The sequence below is a fragment of the Ochotona curzoniae genome, unplaced genomic scaffold, assembly GCF_017591425.1.
Source record: "Ochotona curzoniae isolate NIBS_2020 unplaced genomic scaffold, NIBS_Ocur_1.0 contig_1014, whole genome shotgun sequence".
Taxonomy (NCBI): Eukaryota; Metazoa; Chordata; class Mammalia; order Lagomorpha; family Ochotonidae; genus Ochotona; species Ochotona curzoniae.
The window spans coordinates 52,830,664-52,843,242 of NW_024464920.1; the positions used below are offsets into that span (position 1 = coordinate 52,830,664).

Sequence of the window (12,579 nt, forward strand, 5' to 3'; positions counted from 1 at the left end):
GGCCTGCAGAGGGCAGTGCAGGCTAGGGCTGGGGTGCTGTGGGTGCAGACCCCACCTGGCCTGGCAATGATGGAATTCACGTGGCAAAGCCCCATTTCAGGGACTCCAGGTGTACTAGCACAGCCTGGGGACCAGGGCTGGACGGAGCCCTGACTCAGGTGCCCTGAGCCAAGCTGCACAGCCAGACGGGGAGGCCCAAACATATTTATTCCCTTCCGGGCCCCTGGGCATGCCAAATCCCCATTTACAGTGTGGGGTGCAGGAGGGGTGGGGTCCCTGCATTCCTGCTCCTTGGGGGCTGGGCATCTGTGGTTCCAAGGCCAGCACACAGCCTGACCCTTGCCAGCGCAGAGGTTCCTGTGTTCAAAGTCCAGCCCAGGATGTGTCCAGCTTGAATCTGGATGCTCCTCCGGGGCTGGTTAAGGGAGCACAGAGGTCCACAGATCCTGGAGGGTCTTGGGACATGAGCCCCAGCCAAGGTCCAGTGGGGGTCATCACAGGGCCGTCTCCTTGGAGACCTTGGCTCCCAGCTGCCTCGGAGGCTTGAAGCGCAGAACCTCCCTGTAAGTGACACCTGGAACGGCAGACAATGGACAGTAAACCTCAGCCTGGGCTGAGGGCTGGCGAGCCGAGCCCTCACCCTGCACTGCCCCAGCCCAAGTGGACTTTCCCACGTCAGTCATGGTGATTGTGCGTGCGGCAACCACGGGGAGGGGCCTGTAGTCTGTGGCTTCCTGTCGGGCAGCAGGGACACGCTGTCCGGAGCGCTGAGAATGGAGGGTTCCTCCCACCCCCACCCCGGGGTGCAGGGCCCGTAGCCTGGATCTGCCTGCGACTTTTCCAGCACCGCCGGCTGCTGCTCAGCAAGGCTCTGCAACCAGGACAGCTTCATGAAGCCAAGGCCTCAGCACTCCAGGAAGAGAGGAACGCGCTGGGCCTTGGCACCTCCGGGTGGCCGGGCGGGAACGCGCTGGGCCCTGCGACAAGCAGGCACAGGGCCCTCTGGGTGGACAGATTTCTGGCTTTGGTGACCTGGGAGCCCCACTCTACTCAACCTGCACTCTGCTTTGGCCTGGACGGCTGTGGGGGCACCTGGGTGGGGCCTGTGTGCCTGACCACCTGGGGGGACACCTGGCACAACTCACTCTTCCACTCATCCAGGGTGCGGTCCACGTCATCAAACGACTCATCATACTTCTGAGGCTGGGGCTCGTCCTCCGTGTCATGTAGTGACTCGAAGTAGGGGTGGGCCAGGGCCTCGGCTGCCGTCACCCGCTGGTCCCCATCCAACAGCAGCATCTTCTCCAGAAGCGCCACAGCTGGGCAGATATGAGAGAGGCAGGGGTGTCAGGCCAGCCACCCAGACCCCACTCCCTGGCCCTTCCTCACCCGCCATCCTGCCCTACCCAGGGGGCTTGCGTTGGTCACCACAGAGGACAAGTCCTTCCTCTCACACACAGGGAGGCCCTGCACATACTGCTTCGCCTGCAGGAGAGCCCGGGTGAGGGGTGGCCGCCCGCCCCGGCCTGCCCGGCCTCACCCCAACTCCCACTGACATCAGCACTTTGCAGCTTCTGCACAAACTCAGCCGGCGGTGTCCCAGTCACCTTCATGATCTCCTTCAGCTGGTCCAGGTCTGGCCTGAGTTCAGGAGCACACCTCGGGGACGGGGAGCAGGGCCACCCCACCCCGACACCCCACAGCTGGAGGACACCTCGGGGACGGGGAGCAGGGCCACCTCACCCCGACACCCCACAGCTGGAGGACACCTCGGGGACGGGGAGCAGGGCCACCTCACCCCGACACCCCACAGCTGGAGGACACCTCGGGGACGGGGAGCAGGGCCACCTCACCCCGACACCCCACAGCTGGAGGACACCTCAGGGATGGGGAGCAGGGGCCACCCCCACCCCGACACCCCACAGCTGGAGGACACCTTGGGGACGGGGAGCAGGGCCACCCCCACCCCGACACCCCACAGCTGGAGGACACCTCGGGGACGGGGAGCAGGGGCCACCCCCACCCCGACACCCCACAGCTGGAGGACACCTTGGGGACGGGGAGCAGGGCCACCCCCACCCCGACACCCCACAGCTGGAGGACACCTTGGGGACGGGGAGCAGGGGCACCCCCACCCTGACACCCCACAGCTGGAGAATACCTCGGGGACGGTGAGCAGGGGCCACCCCCACCCCGACATCCCACAGCTGGAGGACAGGGTCAGGGACGGGGAGCAGGGGCCACCCCCACCCCGACACTCCACAGCTGGAGGATACCTTGGGGACGGGGAGCAGGGGCCACTCCCACCCCGACACCTCACAGCTGGAGGATACCTCGGGGACGGGGAGCAGGGGTCACTCCCACCCCGACACCCCACAGCTGGAGGACAGGGTCGGGGACGGGGAGCAGGGGCCACCCCCACCCCGACACCCCACAGCTGGAGGACACCTTGGGGACGGGGAGCAGGGGCCATCCCCACCCCGACACCCCACAGCTGGAGGATACCTCGGGGACGGGGTCAGGGGCCATCCCCACCCCGACACCCCACAGCTGGAGGACACCTCGGGGACGGGGAGCAGGGGCCACCCCCATCCCGACACCCCACAGCTGGAGGATACGGTCATTGCCTTTGAATAGCGTCTTGCCCGTGATCATCTCAGCCATGATGCAGCCCGCTGACCAGATGTCCACTGAGAGGGGAAGCCGTCAGCACCTGTCCCCCCGCCTCCCAGCCGCCAGCCCCTCTTGGCTGCAGGAGCAAGCTGGAGCCTGCAGTTCGGGAGGCTCTTACCTGTCTGTGTGTAGTGCATCCAATTCAAGATGACCTCAGGAGCCCTGTACCACCGTGTCACCACATAACCGGTCATCTCACTGTCAGCCTGCCTGGCCAGGCCGAAGTCCAGGATCTGCGGGGAGAAACCGAGCAAGAGGCATGGAGAGACCAGCCCAAGTGCTGGCCCAAGGCAGCAAGCAACACCCACGGCGACCCAGGAGCTCCTGGGTAGAGCTGCACCACCTTCCCCAAGCCCCTCCTGTGCCCTCTGCCAGCAAAGGGGCCTCCTCAGGCCTGCCCTAGCTGGGAAGCCCTGCAGCACTGCCCAGCCCTTCCCAGGCACATACCTTCAGCTCGCAGTCCTCATTCACGGCCAGGTTACCAGGCTTCAGGTCCTGGAGCAGAAGGATGGGCCAAGCGCACACGGGGCCCAGAGCCCAGGTACCACCCATGGGGGTCTTTTCCAGGAAAGGCAGAGGTGTCCAGCCCCCACCCCCAGGACCCACTCCCAGGACTCACCCTGTGGATGATGCCAGCGGCGTGGATATACTGTGGAGACAGCAGCTGTCAGCGTCCCAGAGCCCAGGGCCCCAAGCCCCCCAACCTGCCCAGCAGCTCCCACCTTCAGCCCCTTCAGCATCTGGTAGACCAGGAACTGGATGCGGTCCTCGCTCAGCTTCTCATGTTTCATGAGCTTGCCCAGGTCGGTGCCCATGAACGGCATCACCAGATAGCTGCAGAGGGGGCCAGATCCTGAGGCACTCCGCCCCTTTGGATGGCCACCCTGTGGCACCTGGCCACCACTGGCCTCCGGGTCAGTCTCAGCAGGGTCCCCATCCATCCCCAAACACAACCCACTCTGAACTCTCAATCAGAAGACTGGGAGCAGTGCCGGGGTGGCCGGAGAGTGGGCTGGGCAGCTGAAGGGTGCTGCCCCAGGAGACACTAACCTGGGCTGTCAGTGACAGGGAGCCTGCTGCCCTCTGCAGCTCTTCCCAGGCCTGGCTTTGGGCTCTGGGCCCACAACAGACTGAGGTGGCCAGAGCAGGAGGGACCTCCATGCCACTTCTCCTCCACTCACTGGCCAAGGGCAGCAGCTCCAGTTACAGGCCACACACGTGGTCCAGGGCCCAGCGTGTGGGACCTGCCTGTTAACCAAGCTTACATCTTCATTGCCAGGAATGGCCCGGCATCCATGCCATACCTGGGAGGGCAGTGCCCATGTACCCAGAGCACATGCACAGTGGTCTGGACATGGGGTGGGCAAGCTGTGTCGCAGCAGCCAACCTGGCCATGGGGCAAGGGCCCCTACCAGCCAAGAGCCTTGAGCCGGTGCCCCTGTCTCCCCTCCTTGCCTGGCAGCACTCACAAGTCTGTGAAGTCATCCAGGCTCTCGTCCGGTGTGAACACATCTAGTAGGCCGATCACCTGCGGGACCAGGGGGCCAGGTTGGGGGGCAGCGGAGGAAGCAAGGATGCTGGGCAAGATCCCTTGCAGCTGTCCCCACATCTCCCACCAGCCTGGCCCTGGCATCTACACACGCACACACACACAGGCTAGCCCCCACTAGCCTGTCCGGCACCTACACACACACGCACACACACACAGCTATTTTTGCACAGCGACAGCTGAGATTCTCTGGGGGAGGGGCAGCCCGGAGTCTGGGCTGGCTCTGAGCTCCCCACAGGCTCCCAGCCCTTGGCCCTTCCTCCCCCTCTTCCTCTCGCTGTCTTCTTGCTGCTGGACCAGGATGGGGCAGATCCCGGGGGAGTTAGCATTCAGCAGGCCCTTCTGGAGCCATGGCCTCTGCCAACGGTGACGACACAGTGACAGTCAGCCCTGGAGGCCATTGGGCAGGGGACAGGGACAGCAGACAGGTACCACAGCCAGAGGCCAGAGTGGGGACAGCAACTTGGCGGCAGGGTCCCCAGGCAAGGTGGCCCAACAGAAAGGAGAGCCCGAGCGACATGTGGAGGGAGGCCAGTAAGGCCTTGACGATGCAACAGGTAAGGTCCACTGCGGAGGGAGCTGAACCAGGGAGGGCGGCAAGGGGGCAGGACTGGGGCCCCTGCAGCCCCTGAGCCAGGCAGGCATTCAGGTCCAACTGGCAGACCTGCAGGTGGTTCAGGAAGCCTGTAGGGACAGCAGGAGCACAGGTGGGTCAGGGAAAGTCAAGCCCCTGACTGGACAGGCAGGGTGCTAAGTCCCAGTGGGGGCATGCTGAGAAGGCACAGGAAACCGGGGGACCAGGCCCAGGTGGGGCTGAGGGCACCCCACAATGCACCCTGGGCCAGGGGGATGTGGTGGTCGTGGAGAATATGAGGCTTCAACAGGGCCACCCAGTGTGGAAGTGGCCAACAACCCAGGGGTCAGTTGCCTGGACACAAGTATCCTTCTCCCAGGGGTCTGGCAGCCCCCTTGACCTCAGAGACCAGAACGTCTGCTGACCGCCGGAACCACCGCCCCGAGACGGGCAACCCTGTGGGCCAGACCAGCTTGACTTGGTTGGCAGGGGCAGACCCCAAAGCCCCAGGGAACCCTGCCTGGAGACAGGAGCTGTGCTGCCCCCACCCCAAAAGACACGTCGATGTTGGCGGGAAGGCAACAAGGGTGCAGGGCCGTGTGCTGGCCACCCTCCTCAGAGAACCCCGCCCTGTGCGCCCCACGCGCCCCGGGTGGGGCAGGGGACCCGAGGCCGGTGGGAGGGTCCCGGCGGCAGGAGGCGGGCCCGGCGGGGCTCAGCGCGACCCCGCGGACTCACGTTCTCGTGGCGCATGTGCTGGAGCAGGCGCAGTTCGCGATAGGCGCGCTTGGCGAACAGCTCCGACTGGAAGGGCCGGTAAAGCTTCTTGATGGCCACCTTGGCGCCGGTGCGGCTGTCCACGGCCGAGCTGCGGGGCGCAGTGCTTAGCGGCCAGGCCGGGCCTGCCGACCCCCGCCCGGCCCGCGGCCCGCGCTCACCACACGGCGCCATAGGCGCCCGAGCCCACGGGCTGCAGGTCCTGGTACACGGCGCGCACCTCCCAGGCGGTCTTGGTTACCTCCTGGCGGTAGAAGCCCTTGCGGGCGGGCGGCGGCGAGCTCATGGCCGGCCAAGGCCGCCCCCAGCACCTGGGACCCCTGACCCCGCGCGCCCTCCGGCCCCGGCGCCCGCCGACCCCTCCCCCGCCCGCGGACCAACCGGCCCCCGGGCCACGCGCACGTGACGCCCCCGCCCGCCGGTCCCTCCGGAAACCCGAGGCGGCAGCCGGCCCGGGAGGGAAGGGAGCGGCGTCCTGCAGCGCCAGGCTCGTCCCTGGAGACCTGGGCCGGGGTCTGTCTGGCCTTGCGCTCCTTGCACCCAGCCCCACCCGCGGGGCTCAGGGCGCCCTGGGGACCTGACCCCCATGCCCATCCCCATGTATACGTCCCTGTGGGCTGCGGTGTGCCCTGCCTCATGCCCCCTTGCATGTAGAGAGGTAAATGCCCAATGCCCACAGACCCGAGCTCCCAACTGGGAAGACAGGTCAGCACCCCGCTTCTACCCTCAGGCCCACAGACGGGGTGTTTGTTCCAAGCATGGCCCATTTGTCCCCCTGTGTCTTGAAAGGTGTGCCTGCCCCAGAAGTGAAGGAGCAAAAGGGAAGGAACCCTCCCCCCCACTTCCAGGTCTAAAGAGAACCTGGATCCTGCCCTGCCCTCCATGCCCTCTGTCCAGCAGCTTTGCACCTGCAGCTGGCTGTGGGCTGGAGCACTCCCCACTGTGGGCAACCAGAGGTGCAGGAGTGGCCTCCCCAGGCAGGGGCCCATGTCTCTCCACTTAGTGAGGGCCGCATGGCAGACCTGGTCTGCAGGTGGGTTGTGTCCCCAGTCTGCTCCACCCCTCACCCCCAATGCTAGACATGCACCATCCTGGTCTCTAGGCTCTGCTGACCAGGCATTCAGAAGGCCACCCTTCAGAGTCCCAGCCCCGAAGATCCAGGGCAAAGGCAGCTGCCCACCTGAGGGTCAGAGAGGGATCCCATGGGATGGCATGGATTCCCAGGCTATGGTGCCTGCCAGCAGCCTGTGCTGACCATCAAGCCCACCTGGGCTCTCAGACCCTCCCGGAGAACAAGCAGCTAGCAGAGGGGACCACGGGTCTGACTGGGGGCCTGAGGGACCAGGCTGGTCAACCCAGCAGGCGGTAGAACCAAGCTGAGCGCACGGGAACCCTTTATTGTGCACCCCAATGCAGGCACTTGACATTTAGATGCCCCTGGTCCTTGTGGGGAGGGGCCCCGTGCCACACACTCCGTCCAGGTCTTCCTCGGTCAGCTCCATCCCAGGAGCAGGGGGATAGCTGAGCCTGTGCTGGGCGCTCCACATCTCTGCCTCAGGACCACAAACTCAGCAGAGAGGCAGCAGCCCCATCAATCCAAGTAGAAGTGTCGACATCCTCGTACAGTCTTTATGCTGCCCGTCTCAGCATCCAGGGTGGAGCTCCCACCACGGGCCTGGGGCTCCCAGCCAGCAGCCCCCATGTGTCCGGAACCTCGGGCCCAGGAGAAGCTGACTTCAGCACCTTGCACGGCATCAGGAACTTGGGGGAGGGAGGCACTGGTGCAGCCCCCAGCTCAGGCTTCCTGTTGTACGTGGCCTTGGGCACCAGGGATTCAGATGCCCTGATCTGTAACACCCCCTCCAGCACAGGGTCCCACGTATGCCCACATGTGTGTGCCACAGGGAAACACAAGGTGCTGACTTGGCACCTGATAGAGACCCTGCCAATTCTGGGACCCAGAGAGCCACAGAGACCCTCCCTGTTAGTCCCTGGGGGCTCTGGTATCCCCAAGGGACAACCCCCTACCCCGGCGTGGACTCGGGGTGCTGCAGACAGAGGGAGGCAGGCACAGGCCCCCCTTCATCACTGCTCCATGTCCAGGCTGCCAGGTGGCTGTGCTGGCTCCGGGGGCTTAAAGCTGAGCACCTCCTGGTAGGTGAGCTCTGGGGGCCAACAGGGAAACAGTGACTCGTGCCCCTGCCCTGGCTTCTGCCCACTGGCCCCCCAGCCCTCCAGGCCTCGGCTGGCTGCACACATCCACCTCTGCCCACCCGAGCCTGGGGAGCAGCTGGGAGGTTTCCTGCACCCGTTCCCCACCCCAGGAACCCCCACACCCACCCTTCCACTCCTCCACAGTGTGCTCTGCAGCCTCCACGCTCTCGTCATAGGGCTCGGCCTCAGGCTCATCGTCAGGGTCGTGGTACTGGCTGAAGTAAGCGTGGGCTAGCGCCTCGGCCGCACTGACCCTCCGGTCACTGTCCAGGACCAGCATTCTCCCTAGAAGGTCTATGGCTGCATGGGGCCAGGGAGGGACTGTAGTTCTGCCCAGGCTCCACAGAGTCCCACCCCGGCCCAGGGCCAGGCCTCACCCAGGGGGTTGGCTCCGCGAAAGATGGTTCCAAGGTCCTTCTGCGGCATGGGTGGCAAGGACTGGATATAGGTCCGGGCCTACAGGCACAGGACATGGACAGGCCTGCTGGGGCTGCTCGGTCCCAGCCAAGGTGGGGGCTTTGTACTGCTCACTCCTGGGCAAAACACTGGACTGCAGCTCCAGCTGCCTGTGGGTCCTCGCCTGGCCCTGACACCTGTGACAGCTGAGTTTGCAGCTGGCCCCACCCCAACATCTGGCCTTGGCCAGGGTCATTTGTGCACCCCACTGCCCCAGCCCGCCATGATGGCCTTCCCCATGGTGCCCAGCCCGATCAGCAGAGGGCATGCTGGGCAGGACTCACGTGCTCCGAGGAAATCTTGGCCAGGACCTCGGGGCTGGGCGTGCCCAGCACCTCCATGATACGCTTCAGCTGGTCGATATCTGCCCAGTTCAGGAAGCAGCCACGGTGGCCCTCCCTGCCCAGGCTGCTCTCTGACCACTGAGGACAGAGCACACATGGGAGCCCCCCACCCCCATGCTGGTGTGGGGCTCCTCAGGTTGACCCTGACCTCTGCCTAGGCCAAGGATACAGTCACTTCCTGGGAAGAGGGCCTTCCCTTGGAGCAGCTCGGCCATGATGCAGCCCACAGACCAGATGTCCACTGTAGGGGGAGGCATGGGGCCATCAGCCTGCCCACCCCCAGGCACTTCTGGAAGCTGGGCAGCAGCCAGCCCAGTGGACTCCTCTGTGCCCATGCTGGGAAGGGGAGGAGCTGGCAAGACTGACCACATGGGCTGAGATGACCCTGGGAAAGCCTATTTTTGAGTGTGGATCCCCCAAAGCTAGGTCAGACTTCTGCAACTTCACCCTTTTGCCCCCCACCCCCCGAGCCTGGGCACCCGGGGCTCCACTGGCCAGCGGCACCTGTCTGGTTGTAGTGCATCCAGTTGAGCATGATTTCTGGGGCACGGTACCAGCGTGTGGCCACATATCCAGTCATCTCCTCATCAGCCTGGCGGGCTAGTCCAAAGTCCAGGATCTGGGGAATGACCAAGTATCCTTAGCAGCCCTCTCCTCCCCACTGCCAGCCCACCCACCAGCCTGCCTGGCCCATGAGTGCTCACCCTGAGCTCGCAGTCTTCATTCACCGCCACGTTGCTGGGCTTCAGGTCCTGCGCGGGTGGGCAGAGGCCTGAGCACAGGGGCTGCGCCCGCAGAGCCAGGACAGGCCGCCCACCGCCCACCGCCCTGGCCACACCTACCCGGTGGACGATCCCGGCCGAGTGGATATACTGCAGAGAGGGAGATGGTGAGCTCCGGTGGGTCACCAGCAGCGCCTGCCCCTGAACCCCACTTCTGTCCCGCCCCCTAGCCCTGAACCCTACCTCTGGCCCGCCCCACACCCCCACCTCCCGCCCGCGCCCCAGGACCCACCTTCAGCCCGCGCAGCAGCTGGTACACCAAAAACTGGACGTGCTCATCGCTCAGAGCCTGGCACTTGACGATGTTGTTGAGGTCGGCACCCATCAGGGTGGTCACCAGGTACCTGGGGTTGGGGGGGGGGGCGCTGCAATCAGGATCAGGCCCAGCCTTTCCGCCCGCAACTGAACACGGCCCCCGCCCCCGGAACTCACACTTCGCTGAAGTCCTCGACGCACGTGGCCGGCGTGAACACGTCCAGCAGCCCAATGACCTGCGGAGCGGGGCAGCAGCCGGGCAGCAGCCAGGCGGCGTGAGGCGGCCGACCCCAGCCCGCCCCGGGGCCCTCCACTCACATTCTCGTGTTTCAGGTGTTGGAGCAGCCGCAGCTCGCGGTAGGTCCTGCGCGCGTGCACCAGCGACTGGAAGGGCCGCGACAGTTTCTTCACCGCCACCTTTTGGCGCAGCCGCGTGTCGTACGCCGAGCTGGAAGGCGCACGCGAGTGAGGCTGCCAGGGGTCCACCAGCCTGGGGTGAGGTCCCTGCCTTGGGGCTCAGGGCTCAGCCAGGAAGGTCAGGAGCCCCGGCAGGACCCCCACAGTGCGTGCCCTGCCCCTCCCGACCATGTGGGCGTTCATCTGTCTTCCTCTCCAGCTCCAGTCTAACCCACAGGGGGCTCGTCTGGATCACTCTGCAGTGAGGGACCGCAGGTCCTTCAGCCTAGTCACATCGGAGCTGTTGAATTACAGAGTTGGCACCTGGTCAGTTCCCAGCCTTGGTGGGGTGGACCTGAGCAAACACGGAGTGTTGGGCTGCAACCGGAACCCAGGTTCCACTGAAGGGCCCTGACATCCCCAGAATCCCCAAAGACGCTGGCTGCACATCATCCTGCCCAGTGCTGGAATGGTCCAAATGACCAGTGTTGGCATCCCTGGGACTCCAGGGCCTGAGAACTCCGCTCCTAGCCTGCTGAGCCAGCAGAGCCTGGAGGTAGCCACGCCCTGTCCCCAGCCCCCAGCTGCCCACCTCACGCTCCCTTCTGCCCCACTGTGACCACCAACAGACAGCGGCCACCTGACCCTGGATGGGTGCTGTGAGGATACCTGTTCACGTACATACTTGTGCCAGTGTCCACACCAGTGACAGCCATAGCATCCCTGCTCACCCTAAGCCATCTCCAGCTTTCCTTTTCCAAAGGCCTGGTCCCCTCCCCTGCCGAGACTGTCTGATCCACCTGGTCCAGGCCACCTGGGCCCCCAGCCCTGGGCTCAGGCATCGGAGTCTGAGCCCCTATGGCGGGGCTCCTTGTGCGGGGGCATGGATGGCACCCTCTCAGAGCTGCAGAGGGCGGCGGGCCCCGGCTCTGGATGGAAAAGGACTGACATGCAGAATCCCCGGGGGAATCCGAGGCCATTCTAGGGATCTCCGTTCCAACAATAGCACGGGGGCGGGGCATCCGCTGGACGCAGGGACTGCGGGATCCCGATGGGCGCTCAGACACTCGGGGTCTCTGGGGGGGGGGTCCTCCCGCCAGCCCTGTGACATCCCAAGATTGGGGCATGGCGGGAAGACGCCCCCCAGCCCCCTTCATCCCCGCGTTCTGCGCAGGGCTGGGGGGCGGAGACAGACCCAGGCCCCTCCTCGCGCCTGAATCCCCGCGCGCAACGCGGGGCGCGCGCTCAGCCCCGCCCGGTGCCCGCTCCCGGCCGCGCCCCGCCCCTACCAGACCGAGCCATAGGCGCCGGAGCCCACCGGGCGCAGCCCCTGCAGCCTCTGCGGCACCTCCCACACCGTCTTGTTGAGCTCTTGCCGGTAGAAGCCGGCGCGGGGGGCCGACATGTCCGGGCCAGGCCCGCGCCGGAGCGGATGCCGGAGCCGGAGCCCGAGCGGGAGCAGAGCCTGCGGAGGGCGGCGGGGGCGGCGGGCGGGGCGCGGGGCGGGGCGGGGCGGATTTCCCGGCTTGACGGCGGGAGGAGGCCGGAGCCAAGCAGGGCGGAGAGCCGGAGGCAGCAGGAGCAGCAGGAGCGGACCTCGCAGGCGCTTCCCGTGGGAACCGAAGGGAAAGCCCGGAGGGTGAAGCCCAGGCGTGCCGGCGCCACCTGTCGGGATCCCACATGGGCCTGACCCATCAGGACCAGGGACAGCGGCGACCCTGGGCCCCTCCTGTGGTGTGGACCCCGGATGTGCCCTTCTGCCCTCCACAAAGCCCACCCGAACACCCCGGGCACTGTTCCGCAGAGGCCCCGCCCTGGACGGTAGAGAAGGAACCCAGCTGTGTGCCATGTGCTGCGTGCAGGGTCAGTGGTCAAAGGTAAGCATCCCTGCCCGAGATGCCCCGGGCCTGGGGCCTGGTGTGGACCCGGGCGCGTGGAGGCTCCGCCGGAAAGGCCGGGAGTCGGGCATGCCTGGTGTGGCCCCGGGCGCGTGGAGGCTCCGCCGGAAAGGCAGGGAGTCGGGCATGCCTGGTGCGGACCCTGGCACGTGGAGGCTCCGCCGGAAAGGCCGGGAGTCGGGCATGCCTGGTGTGGCCCCGGGCGCGTGGAGGCTCCGCCGGAAAGGCAGGGAGTCGGGCATGCCAGTGCTCGGGTGCACAATGCGTGCTTGCCACCCCAGCTCGGCTTGTGGCCGTCAGTGGACTCGCACACATGTGTGCTGTGGGATGCAGACTTTACTCTGCATGTGGAGAGGTCATGGGATACCCACAGCTCCTTGCCACCCTCGGGGATTGAGGGGACCCTGGGTGCCCCAGGACAGAAGCCAGTGTGAGTGTGGAGACCAGCTGGACCCCACTGTGAGGGGTTCTGGCGGACCAGTCCCTTCTTCCTTAACTGCTCCCAGGGTAAGGGGCAGAGTCCAGTCTGGAAGCCAGCTGTGGGGTGGCTCAGCCTTGGAACCCCCCCTGGAGAGGGTCCACTGCCCAGGGAGACCCAGTGAGGGGTACGGAATGGGAGCAGCTGGCTCGTGTCAGCTGAGCTATGCTCAGGTCCCACTAG

At 65.9% G+C, this 12,579-nt stretch overlaps 2 protein-coding genes across 4 annotated transcripts; both read right to left on the reverse strand.

Annotated features, from left to right (window-relative positions):
- Positions 1 to 187: 187 nt before the first annotated feature.
- Positions 188 to 5,883, reverse strand: MAPK12 (mitogen-activated protein kinase 12). 2 transcript variants are annotated; one of them, XM_040991680.1, is made up of 12 exons: positions 5,735 to 5,883; positions 5,535 to 5,664; positions 4,143 to 4,201; positions 3,396 to 3,507; positions 3,293 to 3,322; positions 3,121 to 3,168; positions 2,792 to 2,906; positions 2,619 to 2,690; positions 1,557 to 1,636; positions 1,407 to 1,485; positions 1,146 to 1,319; positions 188 to 574 (listed from the first exon to the last, which is right to left on the reverse strand). In XM_040991680.1, the coding sequence occupies exons 1-12, from the start codon at positions 5,857 to 5,859 to the stop codon at positions 495 to 497; spliced, it is 1,104 nt and encodes a 367-aa protein (XP_040847614.1). In that variant the 5' UTR covers positions 5,860 to 5,883; the 3' UTR covers positions 188 to 494. The 2 variants fall into 2 exon arrangements, with proteins under 2 accessions (XP_040847614.1, XP_040847624.1); XM_040991690.1 differs by lacking the exon at positions 3,293 to 3,322.
- Positions 5,884 to 7,656: 1,773 nt separating this feature from the next.
- Positions 7,657 to 11,496, reverse strand: MAPK11 (mitogen-activated protein kinase 11). 2 transcript variants are annotated; one of them, XM_040991711.1, is made up of 12 exons: positions 11,310 to 11,496; positions 9,943 to 10,072; positions 9,802 to 9,860; positions 9,602 to 9,713; positions 9,430 to 9,459; positions 9,292 to 9,339; positions 9,092 to 9,206; positions 8,757 to 8,828; positions 8,528 to 8,607; positions 8,165 to 8,243; positions 7,914 to 8,087; positions 7,657 to 7,738 (listed from the first exon to the last, which is right to left on the reverse strand). In XM_040991711.1, the coding sequence occupies exons 1-12, from the start codon at positions 11,423 to 11,425 to the stop codon at positions 7,659 to 7,661; spliced, it is 1,095 nt and encodes a 364-aa protein (XP_040847645.1). In that variant the 5' UTR covers positions 11,426 to 11,496; the 3' UTR covers positions 7,657 to 7,658. The 2 variants fall into 2 exon arrangements, with proteins under 2 accessions (XP_040847645.1, XP_040847635.1); XM_040991701.1 differs by having other exon boundaries at positions 7,659 to 7,738; positions 9,943 to 10,132; positions 11,310 to 11,425.
- Between the last annotated feature and the right edge of the window lie 1,083 nt (positions 11,497 to 12,579).

What these genes read in the sequence shown, in the direction of transcription:
- MAPK12 (XM_040991680.1), bottom strand. Translation starts at nt 5,859, where the DNA reads ATGAGCTCGCCGCCGCCCGCCCGCAAGGGCTTCTACCGCCAGGAGGTA. An exon ending in AGCACATGCGCCACGAGAAC is followed by an intron (nt 4,202 to 5,534) that starts GTGAGTCCGCGG and finishes CTGGTCCCGCAG; the next exon opens with GTGATCGGCCTACTAGATGT. An exon ending in GCTATTCAAAGGCAATGACC is followed by an intron (nt 1,637 to 2,618) that starts GTATCCTCCAGC and finishes AACTCAGGCCAG; the next exon opens with ACCTGGACCAGCTGAAGGAG.
- MAPK11 (XM_040991701.1), bottom strand. Translation starts at nt 11,425, where the DNA reads ATGTCGGCCCCCCGCGCCGGCTTCTACCGGCAAGAGCTCAACAAGACG. An exon ending in AGCTGCTGCGCGGGCTGAAG is followed by an intron (nt 9,460 to 9,601) that starts GTGGGTCCTGGG and finishes CCCTCTCTGCAG; the next exon opens with TATATCCACTCGGCCGGGAT. An exon ending in CGGCCGGGATCGTCCACCGG is followed by an intron (nt 9,340 to 9,429) that starts GTAGGTGTGGCC and finishes CCACCCGCGCAG; the next exon opens with GACCTGAAGCCCAGCAACGT.